Genomic DNA, 23,502 nt, shown 5'->3' with positions numbered 1-23,502 from the left:
TACTTCCCAAGCGCTTAGTACAGTGCTCTGCACACAGTAAGCGCTCAACAAATACGATTGAATGAATGAAAGATTACAAAAATTAGAGGGGTTTTTTCTAGAAAAAAGGAGAAAAGTAATTACCGTATTCAAGAGTGTGAGCCCGTTGTTGGGTAGAGATTGTCTCTATCTGTTGCCAAATTACATTTTACAAGAGTTTAGTAGGGTACTGTAAAATGGGGATTAAGACTGTGAGCCCACTGTAGGACAACTTTATCACCTTGTAACCTCCCCAGCGCTTAAAACAGTATTTTGCACATAGTAAGTGCTTAATAAATGCCATTATTATTATTACTCTGTACACAGTAAGCACTCGATAAATGATTGAATGAATAAATGAATGAATTAAAGACAGTTAAGAAGGTGCTAAGCTCCATATTCAGAAAAATACTAGAGGGAATGAGCTCAAACATCTTCACAATGAGTGGCTCACTGAGCCACACTGCTTCTCTCGACAGAGGCAGGTTGTGGGCGGGGGGTCGGCAGTGACTTAGATTCATTCATTCATTCATTCAATCGTATTTATTAGAGAAGCAGCGTGGCTCAGTGGAAAGAGCCCGGGCTTTGGAGTCACAGGTCATGGGTTCGAATCCCAACTCTACCAATTGTCAGCTGTGTGACTTTGGGCAAGTCACTTAACTTTTCTGTGCCTCAGTTCCCTCATCTGTAAAATGGGGACGAAGACTGTGAACCCCCCGGGGGACAACCTGATCACCTTGTAACCTCCCCAGCGCTTAGAACAGTGCTTTGCACATAATAAGCGCTTAACAAATGCCATCATCATCATTATTATTATTATTAAGCGCTCACTGTGTTCAGCGCACTGCACTTAGTGCTTAGGAAAGTACAATGCAATAATAAATAGTGTCATTCCCTGCCCGCAAGGAGCTCACAAGGTAGAGAGGAGATGGAGGTACAGTGAGAAGGTTAGCAGTTACAGTTATAGTTAGAAGGTTAATGAAGTGTGCAGGCCGGGTTGTAGTAGGAGAGTAGCAAGGTGAGGCAAAAATCAATCAATCATCAATCAATCAATCAATCATGTTTATTGAATGCTTACTGTGTGCAGAGCACTGTACTAAGCGCTTGGGAAGTACAAGTTGGCAACATATAGAGACAGTCCCTACCCAACAGTGGGCTCACAGTCTAGAAGACTTGCAATCTAACAAGGGAGACCCTAAAATCAATTACAGATCGGATGAAATGAGGGAGCAGCGGAGTGAATGCAGAAATACTCAGGTGTGATGAAAGTACTCAAGTCGCAGTTGTGGTTATGGATATTTATTATTATATGGGGTGGGGAGATGAGAGATTAATCAAGGAAAGCCTCCAGGAGGAGATGTGATTTCAGAGGGCCTTTGATCATCGTCATCGTTGGTATTTATTGAGTGATTACTGAGGGCAGAGCACTGTACTAAGCGCTTGGGGGACCAATTCTAACACTATAACAGAGTTGGTGGACACGTTCCCTGCCCACAGTGAGCTCTGATGAGGGACAGAGCAGCAGTCTGCCCAATGCGAAGAGGGAGAACATTTGGTATTCCAACAAGCTGTTCATGTCAATCAAGTATTTATTGGGTGCTTACTGTGTGCAGAGCACTGTATTAAAGTGCTTGGGAAAATACTTTAGAGTGTAAGCTCGTTACGGACAGGGAACGTGTCTGCTAGTTCTATTGTACTTTCCCAAGCGCTAAGTACAGTGGCTCAGTGGAAAGAGCCCGGGCTTTGGAGTCAGAAGTCATGGGTTCGAATCCCGACTCCACCACATGTCTGCTGTGTGATCTTGGGCAAGTCACTTAACTTCTCTGGGCCTCAGTTACCTCATCTGTAAAATGGGGATTAAGACTGTGAGCCCCACATGGGACAACCTGATCACCCTGTATCCTCCCCAGCACTTAGAAGGGCTTTGCACATAGTAAGCCCTTAACAAATGCCAATTATTATTATTAGTAGTAGTTGTAGTAAGCGCTCAATAAATACCACTGATTACTGTACAGCAGAGATGGTAGTCCTGCCCACAAGGTGCAGGAAGAGTCTGCAGGAAGAAATTACAGTCTACAGATCCTTTTTAAGCCCTGAATTGTATTGATTGACATTCATTCAATGGTGTTTATTAAGCACTTACTGTGTGCAAAGCACTGTACTAAGCGCTTGGGAAAGAAGACAACACTAAACAGTGACAATCTCTGCCCACGATGAGCTCGACATGGAAACTGAACCTTCTTGGTTGGTGTTTGGAAGTAAAATAATAATAATAATGATGGCATTTGTAAGCGCTTACTATGTGCGAAGCACTGTTCTAGAGAAACAGCGTGGCTCAGTGGAAAGAGCACGGGCTTTGGAGTCAGAGGTCATGGGTTCGAATCCCAACTCTGCCACATGTCTGCTGTGTGATCTTGGACAAGTCACTTAACTTCTCTGGGCCTCAGTTACCTCATCTGTAAAATGGGGATTAAGACTGTGAGCCCCACGTGGGACAACCTGATCACCCTGTATCCTCCCCAGCGCTTAGAACAGTGCTTTGCACATAGTTAGCGTTTAATAAATGCCAATTATTATTATTCTAGATTCTAGGATTCAAGGCAAAGGATATAACGTAAAACTTAGAAGATTCGCCCCTTCACCTTTTAGAGAAGCAGCGTGGCTCAGTGGAAAGAGCCTGGGCTTTGGAGTCAGAGATCATGGGTTCAAATCCCGGCTTCGCCACTTGTCAGCTGTGTGACTTTGGGCAAGTCACTTAACTTCTCTGTGCCTCAGTTCCCTCATCTGTAAAATGGGGATTAAGACTGTGAGCCCCCCGTGGGACAACCTGATCCCCTTGTATCTCCCCCAGCTCTTAGAACAGTGCTTTAAACATAGTAAGCGCTTAATTAATGCCATTATTATTATTATTTTTTTACTGCTTTAATGGGCAATGTGAAATCCCTCTAGTTGACCAAATATTCGGTTTGATAAAGTCATGGCTTAGTGGAAAGAACCTGAGCTTGGGAGTCAGAGGTCATGGGTTCTAATCCCGGCTCTGCCACTTATCAGCTGTGTGACTTTGGGCAAGTCACTTCACTTCTTTGGGCTTCAGTTCCCTCATCTGTAAAATGGGGATTAAAACTGTAAACCCTCCGTGGGATAACCTGATTACCTTGTATCAACCCCAGCTCTTAGAACAGTGCTTTGCACATAGTAAGTGCTTAACAAATGTCATTATTATTATCATTATTATTATCAATCGTATTTATTGAGCACTTACTGTGTGCAGAGCACTGTACTAAGCGCTTGGGAAGTACAAGTTGGCAACATATAGAGACAGTCCCTACCCAACAGTGGGCTCATAGTCTAAAAGGGGGAGACAGAGAACAAAACCAAACATGCTAACAAAATAAAATAAATAGGATAGATACGTACAAGTAAAATAAATAGAGTAATAAATATGTACTTTATAATTATCATTATAAAGTCCAGCTCTGAGCTTCACTTTGGACATTTTTTTTTCTTTCTTTTAGGTTCTGTGTAATGGTCCGGGAACATGTGTTCCTATCTGTGCCTCGGCCCTCCTTCTTGGAATTTTAGGAGTGAAGAAAGTGATCATCGTCTACGTTGAGAGCCTCTGCAGAGTAGAAACCTTATCTCTATCGGGAAAGATTCTTTACTACTTTTCAGATTACTTCATTGTCCAGTGGCCGAACCTGAAAGAAAAATATCCCAAATCTGTGTACCTTGGGCGAATAGTGTGACAAAATCCAAGCTTAAATGTCAGTATTCATCGACAGAGTATTTTGACGATAAAGAGAAGAACTCTATACTTAAAATATACATTTACTGGCTGCTCCAAGCCAAGAATGAAAATATTTTAGTTAAGAAACTAAGGATTCTTTTTCAAAGTGGAACCTGTAAATAAGGTGCAAATAATTATTTAGGGCTACTGTGAATCAGTAACCTCATTGATATGTTGCCAACTTGTACTTCCCAAGCGCTTAGTACAGTGCTCTGCACACAGTAAGCGCTCAATAAATACGATTGATGATTGATGATGATGATTGACTTTCAGGTTCAATTATATATCACCAAGTGCTAATTAGCTGCTAATTATCTGGTAACATGAGCTTTATCATTTGTCGGCAACTAAATAGGGACCAGTGTGATGTGTATTATTTCCTGTAATGCAACTTGCTGTGGTATCCTAAATTGTTTAGGACCCAAAAAAAAAAAAAGTTTTCATTTGGCAACAACAAACCGTATTTCCTGTAGACAAGCAGTGAAATCCCGAGAGAATCTTTGGAACACAAAAGAAGCAGTCAATATTAAATTGGCTTCTTGACCATTGAAATTCTACAGTCTTCCAAAACCCCAAAGCATACACCAGAAGCACTTTTTCTTCTTGGCTTGTCAAAACTATTTCTGCAGTCCGAAATGCAACTTCGATTACTTGCTAGGCTCAAAAAGGGTATCCCATTTAACCCCAAAGCGTACACCAGAAGCACTTTTTCTTCTTGGCTTGTCGAAACTATTTCTGCAATCCGAAATGCAACTTCGATTACTTGCTAGACTCAAAAAGGGTATCCCATTTAGAACCGATAGCTAGTTTTTAAGTTGCACTTTCAAACGCTGATGAGAAATACCATAGTCCCCGTAAATTACAGAGATCCGCTGTCGCTGTAGAGTTCGAAATTTTGGCCAGGTTGCGCTACCACATGTGAGAAGACCAACATGAATAGCAACAGGGCCAACAGAAATGAAAACATCATCTGTCTTGGTGAATTGGAGTTTCTGTATATATATGTTACTTACAGAAAAATCTCCTTTTCACTTCAGAGGTGTACTGCGCATATAGTAGAGAGACCCTGGAGATGGAAGGGCTTTTTTTTTTTTAGTGGAAAATGATATTTTCACCTTGAACCGTTTAAAAACGAATCTGGGACGGAGAGAAGCGCATGTAGGTCTGGTTAGGATTTCAAGCTCTTTTGGCAAACACTGTTCCATACATAAAGTAATGTAAACACATCTGTCAACGGGATACGCATTCATATATATTTTTGGCCGGAGAAACACCTTCAGAAAAAAAACACATGACTGAACAGCGAAGTTCTCAGAATATGTATGACCTGGCCATAGATATGCCAAGCGGTAGCTCTTCGTGCCTTGACGGGAGACTTGAGCCTCAGTTCGGTCTCACCCCAACAGAGAAAACCAAGCTGATGACTGCTCCGATTCACCGCATAGCCTCAATCAATCAATCAGTCGTATTTATTGAGCGCTTACTGGGTGCAGAGCACTGTACTAAGCGCTTGGGAAGTACAAGTTGGCAACATATAGGGACAGTCCCTACCCAACAGTGGGCTCACAGTCTCGTGGCTAGCGCGCCGGCCCGAAAGTCAGAAGGAGCTGGGTTCTAATCCCGGCTCTGCCACTTGTCTGCTGTGGGACCTTGGGCAAATCACTTCAGTTGCTCTGGACCTCAGTTACCCCATCTGTCAAATGAGGATAAAAACTCTGAACCCCATGAGGGACATCATCATCATCATCAATCGTATTTATTGAGCGCTTACTGTGTGCAGAGCACTGTACTAAGCGCTTGGGAAGTACAAGTTGGCAACATATAGAGACAGTCCCTACCCAATAGTGGGCTCACAGTCTGTGTCCGTCCTGATTACCTTGTGTCTAGCCCAGCTCTTAGAACAGTGTCTAGCACATAGTAAGTGCTTAACAGAGAAGCACTTAACGGAGCTCTTTTCTTTCAATCGTATTTATTGAGCGCTTTCTGTGTGCAGAGCACTGTACTAAGCGCTTGGGAAAAGAGAAGCACATGAGAAGCAGTGTGGCTCCGTGGAAAGAGCCCGGGCTTGGGAGTCAGGGGCCATGGGTTCTAATCCTGGCTCTGCCACTTGTCAGCCGTGTGACTTTGGGCAAGTCACTTAACTTCTCTGAGCCTCAGTTCCCTCATCTGTAAAATGGGGATTAAGACTGTGAGCCCCATGTGGGACAACCTGATCACCTTGTATCCCCCCCAGCGCTTAGAACAGTGCTTTGCACATAATAAGCACTTAACAAATGCCATTATTATTATTATTATTATTAACAAATACCATCAAAACAAACCAGTAGAGGCTAGGGAGGGAGGCCCCTTTTTTTAAAAGGGAATAACTGAAGGAGGAAATGGGTTTTTGTGTGCATTCAATCAATGAGCGCTTTGAATCAATGATTCAATTAATCAGCGCTTAGAACAGTGCTTTGCACATAGTAAGCGCTTAACAAATGCCATTATTATTATTATTATTATAATGATATTTATCAAGCGCTTATTGTGTGCAGAACACTAAACTAAGTGCCTGGGAGAATTAAAGCAGCGTGGCTCAGTGGAAAGAGCATGGGCTTTGGAGTCAGAGGTCATGGGTTCGAATCCCGACTCCACCACATGTCTGCTGTGTGACCTTGGGCAAGTCACTTAACTTCTCTGAGCCTGTTACCTCATCTGTAAAATGGGGATTAAGACTGTGAGCCTCACATGGGACAACTTGATCACCTTGTAACCTCCCCAGCTCTTAGAACAGTGCTTTGCACATAGTAAGCGCTTAATAAATGCCATTAAAAAAATTAATTCATTCAATCATTTATTGAGCACTTACTGTGTGAAGAACACTGTACTAAGCACTTGGAAAGTACAATTTGGCAACAAATAGAGACAATCCCTACCCAACAGGTTCACAGTCTAGAAGCAGGGAGACACAACAAACAAAACAGAACAAAAGGGACAGGCATCAATAGCATCAGTATAAATGAATAGATGTATAGCTATAGGCACATTAATCAATCAATCGTATTTATTGAGCACTTACTATGTGCAGAGCACTGTACTAAGCGCTTGGGAAGTACAAATTGGCAACACATAGAGACAGTCCCTACCCAACAGTGGGCTCACAGTCTAAAAGGGGGAGGCAGAGAACAAAGCCAAACATACCAAAAAAATGAAATAAATAGGATAGAAATGTACAAGTAAAATAAATAAATAAATAAATAAATAGAGTAATAAATATGTACAACCACTAATAAAATAAATAGAATAATAAGGATGAACATATATACACAAGTGCTGTGGGGCGGGGAGGGGGGAGAGCAGAGGGAGGGAGCAGGGTCGATGGGGAGGGGAGGAGGAGCAGAGGAAAAGGGCTCAGCCTGGGAAGACCTCCTGGAGGAGGTGATCTTTCCACCTTGGTAGAGTTGGTAGACATTCTCTCTGCTCACAAAGAGCTTACAGTCTAGAGGGGGGGAGATAGACATTACAACAAGCTATGGCTGTGTGCATAATAATAATAATAATGGCATTTGTTAAGCGCTTACTATGTGCAAAGCACTGTTCTAAGCGCTTGGGGAGCTTACAAGGTGATCAGGTTGTCCCACGGGGGGCTCCCAGTTTTAATCCCCATTTTACAGATGAGGTAACTGAGGCACAGAGAAGTGAGGTGACTTGCCCAAAGTCACACAGCTGACAGTTGGCAGAACTGGGATTTGAACCCATGACCTCTGACTCCAAAGCCAGGGCTCTTTCCACTGAGCCACGCTGCTTCTCCATGAGGCTGAAGGTGGGGTGACCAAGAATGTTCCTTAGGAGGAAGTAGGTCGACTCTGTTGGACCAGTGGCATGACTCTGTGATATTGTACTCTCCCACTTGCTTAGTACAGTGCTCTGCACACAGTAAGTGCTCAACAAATACAATTAATTGATTGATTGATTGATTGTAAAGTCGGGTGAGGAGAGGGATGGTGACAGGGAGGATTTCAGAGTTATTTCTGAAACATGTATTCCAGATGTCTTGCAAAGCCTCAACTTGGATAATGGCTATCCCTGAATGAATTCCCTAGGAAGAGATGTCTGGAAGAAAAAAAAAAAGCATAATAACACTAAAGACCATGGGAAAAAAAAATTCTTATTCAAATTGGGCTGCCGGTCATACATTTTCTTTTTGAAACAGTGGAACGAAGCATGTTTTACCAGGGTTTCCTGCCTCAGCCCAGATGGTTGCGGAAACAAAAGCAATTCCATGCTGCCAGTTATTGTCAATGGCTAATTGTGCTTTGTGGACTCACGATAGAAAGGGAGCTGCTTTTTCCCTACTGTACGTTCTAAAATAGACCTTCATATAGCACGCTGGCCTAAGAAAGATATCCTTTTGACTCCCTCTGAACTCAAGGGCATCAGTGGTCGGTTTGTACTTTAAAATTCCCATTAAAATTCTCTGGAATTCGGGTCCTATTCCCCTGTAAAAAGACCGTTCATAAAAATTAACTGCATCAGTTTTCAAATGAGAGCCAGAGAAACCACACATCCTGCCCACACCTACTTCCTTGTTAGATTTTTATCTCCAGGCCAACCGGCCAGAAGGTCTTTGCCTGACTCTGGTCAGAAATCCAGCTGTTTCAAAGGGGACATCCAAGAGTCAAGGCAGGAAGATCTCGCCTAACCCCGACGATGCCGAAGAAGTAGAAGCGACAAGGAGGTGGGACGGTGTTTGTAACAGAAATAAGAGGGCCCCGATAGGAATAACAGTAATAATATTTGTGGTATTGGTTAAGCGCTTACTCTGTGCCAAATTACTATGTGTTTACTGTGCTGAGCGCTTTGTTAGTATGTTTCGTTTTGTTCTCTGTCTCTCCCTTTTAGACTGTGAGCCCACTGTTGGGTAGGGACTGTCTCTATATGTTGCCAACTTGGACTTCCCAAGCGCTTAGTACAGTGCTCTGCACACAGTAAGCACTCAATAAATACGATTGATTCATTGAATGCATCCGATAATCAGGTCCCACGTGGGGCTCTCATTCGAAGTAGGGGGGAGCACAGGGATTGAATCCCCATTTTGCAGATAATAATAATGGTGGAATTTGTTAAGCACTTATTATGTGCCAAGCACTGGGGAGGGAACTGAGGCACAGAGAAGTTAAAGTGACTTGTCTAAGGTCCCACAGCAGGAAGATGAGTCAAGCCTTCTTTGGGAGGGCCTCAGTCCACACTGTTGGATAACGTGGTAGTTAAAAATCAGAAAATTTTGATCTCCTCGTGATCGTCTTCTCGGAATGAAATTAGGTCACTCCTCCTCCAAAGCCCTCTTGGGAAAGGGAGTGTAATAAGCATCTCTACTGAGCAACTCTTATCTTCTGTTGACACTAGAAGAGTTCAAAAGAGTCTGAGTCTTGAAGGAAAATCACATTCCACTTCGGCCTACAGCCAGAGCCTGGGCAAAGAATGTGAAGGAAACGGGGCCACGGGCCTGTTGAGGGAGCGTGAAGTGAGAGAGTAACTGAGATGGAAGGGAACCAGGAGGGGTCAAAGAAGACCCTCTCTGTCTGCAGAAATACCTGGAGAGACGAAGTCAGTGGCAGAAAAGACCCTCAAAGGAGGGTGTTTCCTGGAATGCTTTTTGACCCATTTTGAGCCAGAGGAAAGGGCAGTCCTCAGAACGCCCGCTCCCTGGAATTCCGTCCCCTGAAGCTCCAGCTTAATGGGAGAAGCAGGAGCTGCCCTTCTGTTCCCAAGGCAATGATGGGAAATGCATTTTTCCTCACTCACAAATCTTTCTCCTTATTTCCCCGCTGGCGCGGAACACTGAGATAGAAACTCGTGGAGGTTTGGGGTTTTTTTTTTTTTAGTCTTTTAACCATATACAGATGAAAAAGCAAATGATTTGACTTGATTCTTAATTGCTTTTCCTTTCTTGTACAGCTCTAATAAAACTTAACGATTGAACAGAAACCACGGGTCACATACATGACAGTTTGCAGAAGGAATGTAGGGAGAGATAGTCGCTAAGCACCAAACCTTAATTGATAAATTCACTTTCCAAGTAAAATGAAGGTCAATAATTCTGGCTCTCATTTCCACCTGTGAATTTCTCCACAGCTCTTAGCACAGTGCTCTGCAGACTGTGAGCAGGCAGTAAGCGCTTAGTACGGTGCTTTGCGCACAATAAGTGCGCAATAAGTTCGACTGAATGGATGGTTAAGCAGTTAAATACTGTTACTACTCCACCATGGCCTAGTGGAAAGAATACGGGCCTGGAAGTTGGAGACCTGAGTTCTGCTTAGGGAAGCAGCGTGGCTCAGTGGGAAAGAGCCCGGGCTTTGGAGTCAGAGGTCATGGGTTCAAATCCCTGCTCCTCCAATTGTCAGCTGTGTGACTTTGGGCAAGCCACTTCACTTCTCTGGGCCTCAGTTCCCTCATCTGTAAAATGGGGACTAAGACTGTGAGCCCCACATGGGACAACCTGATCACCTTGTAACCTCCCCAGCGCTTAGAACAGTGCTTTGCACATAGTAAGCGCTTAATAAATGCCATTATTATTAATCCCCGGCTGTGCTACTCGTCTGCTGTGTGACCTTGGGCAAGTCATTTCATTTCTCTCTGCCTCAGTTCTCTGCTCTGTGAAATGGGGATTCATTACCTGTTCTCCCTCCTACTTGGACTGTAAACCCCATGTGGGACACTATTATATTGTATCTATCCCAGCACTTAGTAGGGAAGCAGCGTGGTTTAGTGGAAAGAGCCTGGGCTTTGGAGTCAGAGATCATGGGTTCAAATCCCAGTTCTGCCAGCTGTCAGCCGTGTGACTTTGGGCAAGTCACTTGGCTTCTCTGTGCCTCAGTTACCTCATCTGGAAAATAGGGATTAAAACGGTGAGCCCCCCGTGGGACAACCTGATCACCTTGTAACCTCCCCAGCGCTTAGAACAGTGCTTTGCACATAGTAAGCGCTTAATAAATGCCATCGTTATTATTATTAGGGAGTAGGAAAGCAGTAGGGAAGCAGCATGGCCTAGTGGAGAGACCCTGGTCCTGGGAGTCAAAGGGGCCTGGGTTCTAGTCCCGGCTCTACCAAGTGTCTGCTGTGTAACCTTGGGTAAGTCACTTTGCTTCTCTGTGCCCCATAGAAGCAGCATGGCTCAATGGAAAGAGCATGGGCTTGGGAGTCAGAGGACCTGGGTTCTAATCCTGGTCACTTATCTGCTGTGTGACCTTGGGCAAGTCACTTAACTTCTCTGTGCTTCAGTTACCTCTCTGTAAAATGGGGATTAAGACTGTGAGCCTCACGTGGGACACCCTGATTATCCTGTATCTACCCTAGGGCTTAGAACTGTGCATGGCACATAATAGGTGCTTAACAAATACCATGATCATTATTAGCTGTAAAATGGGGAGTCAGACTGTGAGCCCCATGTGAGACATGGATGTGTCCAACCTAATTAGCTTGCATCTAACCCTGTCTGGCACATAGTGAGTGCTGAATGAATGTCATCATATTATTATTATTATTATTATCATTATTAGTTCAGTGCTTGGCACATAAGAAGCATGTCACACATACCATTATTATCATTATCATTACTGTTACTACTGCTGAAGGAGCTGATGCAAGAATTCCAGCTAGCAATGAGGAGGCCGTGGCCATCCCTCCAGAACACGGCAGCACCAGGAGAACTTTGCTGCAACTTTGTCACCCTGCTTCTAATAATAATGATGGCATTTGTTAAGTGCTTATTATGTGCTAAGCACTGTTCTAAGCGCCGGGGGCATACAAGGTAATCAGGTTGTCCCACATGGGGCTCATAGTCTTCATCCCCATTTTACAGATGAGGGAACTGAAGCCCAGAGAAGTGAAGTGAAGCCCCTCGTCCCCCTCTCCATCCCCCCGGCCTTACCTCCTTCCCTTCCCCACAGCACCTGTATATACGTATATGTGTTTGTACGTATTTATTACTGTATTTATTTATTTATTTTACTTGTACATAACTATTCTATTCATTCTATTTTGTTAATATGTTTTGTTTTGGTCTCTGTCTCCCCCTTCTAGACTGTGAGCCCACTGTTGGGTAGGGACCGTCTCTATATGTTGCCAACTTGTACTTCCCAAGCGCTTAGTGCAGTGCTCTGCACACAGTAAGCGCTCAATAAATATTACTGATTGATTGATTGATTGATTTGAAATGAATGTTGGGGAGACTGCCTGGGAGGAGTTGGGTAAGGTGGGGCCGGGGTACAGGAGTGAGAAGAAGCACTCAATCCGGGCAAAGACCAGGTATTTCTGGTAGTAGAGTTTCCAGTCCTCTACCAGTCTCGACTACGGGAGGGAGAGTCAAGCGGAGGCCTACCCATTCTATTTCTAACTTGGACAATGGCTAGTGAGTGTCAGGCAATCGGCTACGAGTCAAAACTCCCCTGTGCGCGGGAGGGAGTCGAAGGTGGGGACTATAGTTTACGGCGCAGAAAGAGGCAATAAAAAATCCATTCTTGGATTTTGACCAAGAAAACTCTCTGGATCCACTACCGGAACGATTGCTGATGGAGTTGGGGCCTTCTGGGAGAGATGTGCCCGTAGTGTCACTGTGGGTTAACGATGACTTAACAGCATGAGACAAGTAAACTGAATCAGTCAATCAATAGTATTTATGGTACACAGGGCACTGAATTAAGCAGTTGGGAGCATACAGTACCAAAGAGGTGGTATTTATTCAATCATCAATCAATCAATCAATCAATCGTATTTATTGAGCGCTTACTGTGTGCAGAGCACTGTACACAGTACAGTGAGTACAGTACAGTACACTGTACACAGTACAGTATTGAGCGCTTGGGAAGTACAAGTCGGCAACACATAGAGACAGTCCCTACCCAACAGTGGGCTCACAGTCTAGAAGGGGGAGACAGAGAACAAAACCAAACATACTAACAAAATAAAATAAATAGAATAGATATGTACAAGCAAGATAAATAAATAGAGTAATGAATATGTACAAACATATATACATATATCCAGGTGCTGTGGGGAAGGGAAGGAGGAAAGATGGGGGAGATGGAGAGGGGGACGAGGGGGAGAGGAAGGAAGGGGCTATGGTGTACAGAGCACCGTACTAAATGCTTGATACTAAACGCTAGCTTCTTCTGCCTAGAAGAAGCTTACAGTCTAGAGGGCAAAAGAAATGTAAGTCAGCAGCAATGAGGGGAGAACAAAGTTTAGAGTGGCTGCTTTCTAACTCTCCACCCCCATTTCTTTACAGAGTCTGGGATTTGGAAAAAAAAATTCCTTCAAAGAAAAGAAAAACAAGACTTTTATGGAAATACCATACACTGAGTTGGCAGAGATTCAGGAGGGAATCAAAAAGGAGTATCCAGAGTGTTCCCTTATTCAGTTCCAGTTTGGCAAACAAATTTTAGAAGAGGCTCACATTTCAAGCTGATTTACTCAGAACTTGATGAATCTGAAGCCATGATACATACTTGAAATGGCCCTTCACCAGAATGGGTTGTCCCTCAGCTGTCATGAATCGAGCTGCAGGACAATTTGGGATGGTTAACTTCATAAAGTAGGAAAGAACCCCCCCCCAAAAAAACTTTTCCCTAACTACAGAGAAAGTGGGCCGGGGTTGGGGGCGGAGAGCCAAGATAGTCACGTTCTAGGAATAAATTGATGAAGGAGGAAAACTATGCAAATATCCCAGGTGACCTTTTACCTCTTCAGTGAACAAATATACCTCAAACTTTGCCAAATTCCACTGAGGAAGATTTTCTCCAGGGTGAGATGTTTTGCCCTGGTCCTTTCAATGGTTTATTATCATCACAAAATGTCACGCTACTTGCCATCTCTCTAAAGGTTTTGCTTCTCGCCAGTGTGGCTTAGTGGAAAGAGCCCGGACTTGGGAATCAGAGGACATGGGTTCTAATCTTGCCTCCATTGCTTGTCTGCTGTGTGACCTCAGGCAAGCTGCTTAACTTTTCTGTGCCTCAGTTACCACATCTGTAAAATGGGGATTAAGACCGTGAGCCCCACTTGGGACAACCTGATTACCTTATATCTACCTCGGTGCTTAGAACTGTGCTTGGTACATAGTAAACACTTAACAAATACCATAATAATTACTATTATTATTCATTCATTCATTCATTCAATCATATTTATTGAGTGCTTACTGTCTGCAGAGCACTGTACTAAGTGCTTGGGGAAGTACAAGTCAGCAACATATAGAGACGGTTCCTACCCAGCAACGGGCTTACAGTCTAGAAGGGGGAGACAGACAACAGAACAAGTAGATAGGTGTCAATGCCAGTAGATAGGTCTCAATACCAGTAGATAGATGTCAATACTATATTTTCACTGTTTCAATTTCGACCTGATATTAACTTGACAAATGGTTGATAGGTAGATTAAAGGCACTCACTGTCTAATTCAAGGATTGACCATTTGTTTTTCTCAGCACATTCACTGTGTTGGAATGATAATACCACACGTCCAGTTGGTGGATAGACTTTTAGACTGTGAGCCCACTGTTGGGTAGGGACTGTCTCTATGTGATGCCAATTTGTACTTCCCAAGCGCTTAGTACAGTGCTCTGCACATAGTAAGCGCTCAATAAATACGATTGATTGATTAAGGTATGAATTTCTGAGCATGGACAGTTCTTGGCAGCCCTCAACACCTCTAGACTGTAAACTCCGCTTTAAATTGTAAGTTCACTGTGGGCAGGGAACATGTCTACAAAGCCTGTTGTATTGTACTCTCCCAAGCCCTTAGTCTAGTGGTCTGCTGCACACAGTAAGAGCTCAATAAATATCACTGATTGTTGATTGATTCTTGCCTCCAATGTTAACAAACCACATCTGCTATGATATTTAACATATATGGTATTTGTTAAAGCACTTACTATGTATGTACCAGGCACTGTACTAAGCACTGGTGGAGATACAAGATAATTAGGTTGGACACAGTCCCCGTCGCACGTAGGACTCACAGTCTAAATCCCCATTTTCCAGATGAGGGAACTGAGGCCAGAGAAGTGAAGTGACTTGACCCAGGTCACACAGCAGACACATGGTGGGGCTGGGATTAGAACCCAGGTCCTCTGACTCCCAGGGCCATGCTCTTTCATTCATTCATTCATTCAGTTGTATTTATATATGTTTGTACATATTTATTACTCTATTTATTTATTTATTTATTTATTTTACTTGTACATATCTATTCTATTTATTTTATTCTGTTAGTATGTTTGGTTTTGTTCTCTGTCTCCCCCTTTTAGACTGTGAGCCCACTGTTGGGTAGGGACTGTCTCTATATGTTGCCAACTTGTACTTCCCAAGCACTTAGTACAGTGCTCTGCACACAGTAAGCGCTCAATAAATGCGATTGATTGATTGATTGATTGATTGAGCGCTTACTGTGTGCAGATCACTGTACTAAGTGCTTGGGAAGTACAAGTTGGCCACTAGGCCATACTGTTTTCATAAGCTGCCTTGTTCACACAAGTCAATAATGCCCAGAGCCAACAGCCTTGAAAAGATCTCTTCAACTAAGGAATTTCTTTTTCTCTATATTACATAAATAATAATAATAATAATAATGATAACCGTGGCATTTGTTAAGCGCTTACTGTGTGTGAGGCACTGTACTAAGAGCTGGGGTGGTTATGAGCAAATTGGGTTGGACACAGTCCCTGTCCCACCTGAGGCTCACAGTCTTAATCCTCACTTTACAGATGAGGTAATTGAGGCCCAGAGAAGTGAAGTGACTTGCCCGAGGTCACACAGCAGACAAGTGGCAAAGATGGGATTAGAACCCACGTCCTTCTTTCTCCTAGGCCCGTGCTCTATTCACTACCCCATGTGTTGGGTCCAACCATGCGTAAATCAGGCAGTAATGGTAGCAAAATCTCATCCAGAAAAATTACCCCAGAAAGTTGATTCAACAGATACTCGAGACCGTAACACAGTAAATACGAGGATTTTGCCTTTTTCCCCCGAACGTTTGACCAGTGGCCGCTTGTCAAGGCACTGAATGTCAGGAAGGTGTGTAAGTCGATCTTAACCCCCAGCTATGACTTCAGCCAATCAGATCAACAGTTCTTTGTTTATTTCTCTTAACCTCTGAAACCAGGAAATTCCTTCTGCTATGTTAACATTTTCCTTCCAAGGACATCCTGAGTGGCGGGGGAAAAAGCAACACAACGCACTTTGAAAAATCACAGGGATGTATTAAGTATAATTCTGGGATGTTTTCAGCAGCAACTCTTCTGAAAAAAATAGTGGAGCTCATTTTAAAAAGTCCAACATGTATAATGAAATAATTTAATGTTTTTGAGGACAACAAAAGTAAAATTTTCAGATATTTCGGCGAACGAAGTGGGAAAGTATGTGGGGCTTCAGGGTGGGTGGGGCAGCCTGGGGGAGGGGCCAAAGGTCCCATAAGAGGATGAAGAAGAAAAAGGCAGGAAGAGGAGACAGATATTTCCATCCCACTAATTTTCTTTGAACATACATACACTGTGCAATAGCAGCAACCAAAGGGACTTCCAAAATGAACAGGAAGGGGGATAGAAAAGAAAGCTAAAGGGGAAATTTGGCTGCTCTACCAAAGTAGACCCATGCCCCTGGGATGCTTGCATAATAATAATAACAATAATAATAATTTTGGCATTTGTTAGGTGCTTATTATGTGCCAGGCACCGGGATGGAGTCAAGCAAATCAGGTTGGGCACAGTCCCTTGTCCCACGTGGGCCTCACAGTCTCAATCCTCATTTTACAGATGAGGTAACTGAGGCCCGGAGAAGTGAAGTAACTTGCCCAAGGTCACACAGCAGACAAGTGGCAGAGCCGGGATTAGAACCCGGTACCTTCTGATTCCCAGGCCCGGGCTGTAGCCACTTCGACATGCTGCTTAGTTCTGGTCACCCCATCTCAGGCTGGATGTAATGTGAGCCCGTTGTTTCTAGACTGTGAGTCTGCTGTTGGGTAGGGATTGTCTCTATTTCTTGCTGAATTGTACTTTCCAAGTGCTTAGCACAGTGCTCTGCACGCAGTAAGTGCTCAATAAATAGGATTGAATGAATGTAATGGAGCTGGAAAACACAAAGAGAAGGTTGAGCAAAATGATAAAGACTGGATACTGGTCTTAGAGTGCAAATACTGGAAAGCTCTTACTACAGTGCTCTGCACACAGTAAGCGCTCAATAAATACGATTGAAAGAATGAATGAATGAATGGAAAGACTGGGACAAGCCTTAGAGTACAAGCCCCATGTGGGACAGGGACTATGTCCAATGTGATAAATTTGTATCTACCCCAGTGCTTAGAACAGTGCTTGACACACAGCGCTTAACAAATACCTTTTTTTAAAAAAAGGTCAGGAATGGAGTTTATTAAAGGGTGTGGACGGAATGGATAATAATAATAACAATGATGGCATTTATTAAGTGCTTACTATGTGCAAAGCACTGTTCTAAGCGCTGGGAAGGTTACAGGATTATCCGGTTGTCCCACAGGGGGCTCACAGTCTGAATCCCCATTTTCCAGATGAGGTCACTGAGGCCCAGAGAAGTGAAGTGACTTGCCCAAAGTCACACGTCTGACAAATGGTGGAGCTGGAATTTGAACCCATGACCTCCGACTCCAAAGCCCGTGGCCTAGCGGAGAGACCATGGGCCTAAGAGTCAGAAGGACCTGGGTTCTAATCCCAGCTCTGCTACGTGGCCTTCTCCTTACCTCAGTTACCTCTGTAAAATTGGGATTAAGACTGTGAGCCCCTTGGGGGACATTGGCTGCATCTAACAATTTGCATCTACCCCAGTGCTTAGTACAGTGCCTGGCTCATAGTACGCCCTTAACAAATACCTCTAAGACCGTAAACTTGTTGTGGGCAGGGAATGTGTCAGTTGTATTGTCATATTGTACTCTCTCCAGCACTCAGTACAGTGCACTGAACATAGCAAGCACTCAATAAATATGACTGACCGATTAAAAAAAAATAAAGAGTTGGTCTTCCTCAAAGTCCCACGTTGTCAGAACGCGGAGGCAGCCATTGAAACTTGAAGGTGGTAGTTTCGAACGAAGAAAAGGAATCGGTTCTTCACATACCCGGGGGTAGTCATGTGGAATGCATTACCGTAGGAAATCGGGCAGGCCAAAAATATCAGTAGGTTCAAGCAGAATTTGGGTTCATTCACGGATGAGAGGCCCACAGTCGGTGCTTAGAGAGAGGGTATTAAGGAAGAACGGAGGAATGTTATGTTGTTATAGATCGTAAACTCACTGTGGGCAGGAACATGTGCACCAACTCTGTTGTATCGTCCTTTCTGCCCACAGTGAGCGTTCAATAAATATCACTGATTGATTGATTATAGATGTATTAGAGTGGATGTCGAGGAGGACAACCCATCCGTCGCTCAGTTCCTCAAAGCATCCTGTCGTCACTGTCAGAATACGGGACTTCGCGTGAATATATTCACCCCAGCCTCACGGCACTTATGAACATATCTTTTTACTTTACCATTCCCTGTTTGTAATTTATTTTAACGACTGTCTCCTCCTGTAGACCATAAGCTCCCTGTGGGCAGGGATTATTGTACCGAATACTTAGGGCAGTGTTCTGACACAGAACACCACTGATGGATGAATTGGTTGACTCAACTACTGTTGCATTATTTGCAGTCTCGGAAGCATTTTTTCCCACTCATACATGTACTCTTATCACCGTTGAAGTGGATGGCAGCCTCTAGCAACCGCAGGGAATAGGTGAGCCCAGATAAATCAATCTCTCAATCAATCAATGTATTTATTGAGTACTTATTATGTGCGGAACACTGTACTAAACACTTGGGAGAGTCCACTACAACAGAGTTAGTAGACACGGTCCCTGCCCATCCCAGCTCCGCCACTTAGCTGTGTGACTTTGGGCAAGTCACTTAACTTCTCCGGGCCTCAGTTACCTCATCTGGAAAATGGGAATGAAGATTGTGAGCCCCCCGTGGGACAACCTGATCACCTTGTATCCTCCGCAGAGCTTAGAACAGTGCTTTGCACATAGTAAGCGCTTAACAAATGCCATTATTATTATTATAACGAGGTTACAGTCTAGAGGAAGAAGAGATATCCCTGCTCCAACTGTGAGAAGCAGCATGGTTTAGTGGAAAGAGCCCGGGCTTGGGAGTCAGAGGACCTGGGTTCTAATCCCACTCCGCCACTAAACTGCTGTGTGGCCTTGGGCAAGCCACTTCACTTCTCTGTGCCTTAGTGACCTCATCTGTAAAAGTGCGGATGAAGACTGGGAGCCCCATGTGGGACAACCTGATTACCTTGTACCTACCCTGGTGCTTAGAACAGTGCTTGGCACATAGTAAATGCTTAATGCCATCATTCATTCATTCCACTGCCCCGCCAGTGACACAACCGCTGCTGCCACTGCTACTACCCCTGCTGGTTTTCTACCCTCCCGGTAACATGGCATTGTTTTGTGTTGTTGTCTGTCTCCCCTTTCTAGACTGTGAGCCCATTGTTGGGTAGGGACCGTCTCTAGATGTTGCCGACTTGTACTTCCTAAGCGCTTAGTACAGTGCTCTGCACACAGCAAGTGCTCAATAAATACGATTGAATGAATGAATGCTTGTCAGTCAGTCAGTCAGTATAGCATACTTATTGAACACCTACTGTGTGCAGAGCCCTGTGCTAAGCAATTGGGAGAGTACACCACAACAATATAAATGACACATTCCCTGCTCATGATGAGGTTACACTACTGTATATTTAGAATTATAATTCCATTTATTTTTATTAAAGGTGTGTATATATCTATAATTCTATAGATATATGCCCGTTTACTTGCCTGTTTACTTGTTTTGTTGTCTGTCTCCCCCCTTCTAGACTGTGAACCCGTTGTGGGCAAGGATTGTCTCTATTTATTGCTGAATTTTACTTTCTGAGCGCTTAGTACAGTGCTCTGCACACAATAAGCGTTCATTAAATATGATTGATTGAATGAATGAATAAATACTGGAAAAAGCTCATCTTCTAAACCCTCCAGTTGGCAAGCAATCTGACTTGGGTCTGATATCTGTGAGGAAATGGGGCTAAATCCATCAATGATCTCTACTGAGCTCTTACTGTGTGCAGAGCACCGAACTAAATGCTTGGGAGAGTACAGTTTTATTTTAAGAATGATGGGTATACATCTATAATTCTATTTATTTATATTGATGCTACTGATGTGTCGACTTGTATTGATGTCTGTCTCCCCCCTTCTAGACTGTGAGCCCGTTTTGGGCAGGGATTGTCTCTATTTGTTGCTGAATTGTACTTTCCAAGTGCTTAGTACAGTGCTCTGCACACAGTAAGTGCTCAGCAAATACGATTGACTGGCTGAATGAATGAATGAATACAATATAATAGAGTTGGGTCTTACAGCCTAGAAACTTAAGAACTGCACTCCTGGTTTCCTGTTGTCTCAACAACCGAGGACGCAGTTTCATTCATTCATTCATTCATTCAATCAATCGTATTTATTGAGCGCTTACTGTGTGCAGAGCACTGTACTAAGAAAGTACAGCGACATTCCCTGCCCACAACGAGCTTCCAAGGATTTACCCTCCCTGCTCAGTTGGGGGTTTAATGTACTGGTTCCAGCACTTAGTAGTGAGCCCACTGTTGGGTAGGGACGTCTCTATATGTTGCCAACTTGTACTTCCCAAGCGCTTAGTACAGTGCTCTGCAAACAGTAAGCGCTCAATAAATACGATTGAATGAATGAATGAACTTAGTACAGTACTCTAATTCATTCACTCGTTCAAATGCATTTATTGAATGCTTACTATGTGCAGAGCACTGTACTATGCTCTTGGGACAGTACAATACAACAATAAACAGTGACATTCCCTTCCCACAGTCAGCTCACAATCAACAATAATAATAATAATGGTATTTGTTAAGCACTTACTAGGTGCCAAGCACTGTTCTAAGCACTAGGGTAATAATAATAATAATAATGATGGCATTTATTAAGCACTTACTATGTGCAGAGCACTGTTCTAAGCACTGGGGGGATACAAGGTGATCAAGTTGTTCCACGTGGGGCTCACGGTCTTAATCCCCATTTTACAGATGGAGTAACTGAGGCGCAGAGAAGTTAAGTGACTTGCCCAGGAGCACACAGCAGACATGTGGTGGAGTCGGAATTCGAACCCATGACCTCTGACTCCCAAGCCCGGGATCCTGCCACTAAGCCAAGCTGCTTCTCTGCTTGTCTGAGTGGTTTTACATCACTTCATGGCACACAAAGGGAACACAATTGACATCGCATCCGGTGGACAAAATAAAAGAAACTCACGGCCAGGCTTTCAAATGACTGCTTGCTTCTGGGGCAACGGAAAGCAGCATGGTGTAGTGGAAAGATCCCGGGCTTCGGAGTCAGACGGTCGTGGGTTCTAATCCTGGCTCCACCACTTGCCTGCTGTGTGACCTTGGGCAAGTCAATTCACTCCTCTGGGCCTCAGTTTCCTCATCTGTAAAATGGGGATCGAGACCGTGAGCTCAACGTGGGACAGGGACTGTGTCCAACCCAATTTGTTTGTATCCACCCCAGCGCTTAGAACAGTATCTGGCACAGAGTAAGTGCTTAATAAATCCCATAATTATTATTATAATCAGGAGAAGTCTGGCTCCAATTCTGCATGCCTTTTCCACTCCAGCAATTCCTCCGAAGTGACCTTAAAAAGAGCTCCGGGTGTTTTCGGGCTGCAGGATTAAACTGTTGGGTAACATGGCCCGATATGAACACACCCCGACACTTGCGGCAGATGACAGGAGGTGAGATTCCCCAACCTCTGGAGGATGGAGAGCCTCACTTCTATTCCCTATTGACTGTAGATTCCTTGAGGTCAGGGGCTGTGTCTATTCTTTAAACGCGCCCGAACCAGCTGAAACAACTGACTCTCTGGCTCCTCGCCAGCGTGAGATTCATAGAGATTAAAATCGGTTTTCCAGTCCCCAACCTAAGGACTTCCATCAGGCATGGCTTGTGATGCCAAGGGTCACACTCCAGACAAGAATGACCGACGGGCCTCAGGCCTGACGCTTCAGGCCCGAGAACTGCACGAGGAATTTGGTTCCCGTGCCGAGGACTTGTGCATCACTGTCCTCGGAGAAATTTCCAGACCCATGGGGTAGACGGTAGAACCAAATACATGATAGATTACAGAGGCGAGAGAATGGATATACCGAATAGCCACTAGTGAATACCATATTTGCTTGCTTAATCAATCAATCAATCAATCAATTGCATTTATTGAGCACTTACTGTGTGCAGAGCACTGTACTAAGTGCTTGGGAAGTACAAGTTGGCAACATATAGAGACAGTCCCTACCCAACAGTGGGCTCACAGTCTAAAAAAGGTGGGCTCACAGTCCAAAAGGTGGGCTCACAGTCTAACGGCTTAATGGCTTAATGGCTTAATGGCCTCCACTGCTTTCTTTCCCCATCGCAATTTATGAGGAGAAAATTAATTACTTTTTCAAATGGTAATAACGATGGTGTTTGTTAAGTGCTCACTATTCATTCATTCATTCAATCATATTTATTGAGCGCTTACTGTGTGCAAAGCACTGTACTAAGCGCTTGGGAAGTACAAGTTGGCAACATATAGAGACAGTCCCTACCCAACAGTGGGCTCACAGTCTAAAAGGTGGGCTCACAGTCCAAAAGGTGGGCTCACAGTCTAACGGCTTAATGGCTTAATGGCTTAATGGCCTCCACTGCTTTCTTTCCCCATCCCAATTTATGAGGAGAAAATTAATTACTTTTTCAAATGGTAATAACGATGGTGTTTGTTAAGTGCTCACTATTCATTCATTCATTCAATCGTATTTATTGAGCGCTTACTGTGTGCAGAGCACTGTACTAAGCACTTGGGAAGTACAAGTTGGCAACATATAGAGACAGTCCCTACCCAACAGTGGGCTCACAGTCTAATGGCTTAATGGCTTAATGGCTTAATGGCCTCCACTGCTTTCTTTCCCCATCCCAATTTATGAGGAGAAAATTAATTACTTTTTCAAATGGTAATAATGGTGGTGTTTGTTAAGTGCTTACTATTCATTCATTCGTTCAGTCGTATTTATTGAGCGCTTACTGTGTGCAAAGCACTGTACTAAGCGCTTGGGAAGTACAATTTGGCAACCTATAGAGACAGTCCCTACCCAACAACGGGCTTACAGTCTAGAAGGGGGAAACAGACAACAACAAAAAAACATATGGACAGGTGTCAAAGCACTGTTCTAAGCGCTGTCTGGGGAGAGATACAAGGTGATCAGGTTGTCCCACGTGGGGTTCACAGTCTTAATCCCCATTTTACAGATGAGGGAACTGAGGCTTGCCCAAGGTCACACAGCTGACACGTGGCGGAGCTGGGATTCGAACCCATGACCTCTCACTCTCAAGCTCGCACTCTTTCCACTGAGCCATGCTGCTTCCCTGCGGGCTGGGGCAGGAGGAGAGATCAGGTCATTGAGTCATTCATTCAATCATATTCATTGAGCGCTTACCATGTACAGAGAACTGTACTATGCGCTTGGGAGAGAGTACAATAAAACAATAGATAAGCTCCCCGCCCACAAATTTGCAGTGTAGTCGAGACATCTGGAATACAGCCTCAAGACCCATAGATTCTTTTTCG

At 43.9% G+C, this 23,502-nt stretch overlaps 1 protein-coding gene across 1 annotated transcript in view; it reads left to right on the top strand.

Moving 5' to 3' along the window:
* Window positions 1-5,262, top strand: part of ALG14 (ALG14 UDP-N-acetylglucosaminyltransferase subunit) — a 135,552-nt gene extending 130,290 nt beyond the window's left edge. Inside the window, exon 7 of the mRNA XM_038745620.1 lies at window positions 3,534-5,262. Coding sequence (XP_038601548.1) covers window positions 3,534-3,764 — 231 coding nt within the window. The 3' untranslated portion in view covers window positions 3,765-5,262. The remainder of the gene's footprint in view (window positions 1-3,533) is intronic.
* The last annotated feature ends 18,240 nt before the right edge of the window (window positions 5,263-23,502 follow it).

The sequence above is a fragment of the Tachyglossus aculeatus genome, chromosome 4, assembly GCF_015852505.1.
Source record: "Tachyglossus aculeatus isolate mTacAcu1 chromosome 4, mTacAcu1.pri, whole genome shotgun sequence".
Taxonomy (NCBI): domain Eukaryota; kingdom Metazoa; phylum Chordata; class Mammalia; order Monotremata; family Tachyglossidae; genus Tachyglossus; species Tachyglossus aculeatus.
Note: the sequence above shows the minus strand (reverse complement) of the source record. Positions and strands in the feature narration are given on the sequence as shown.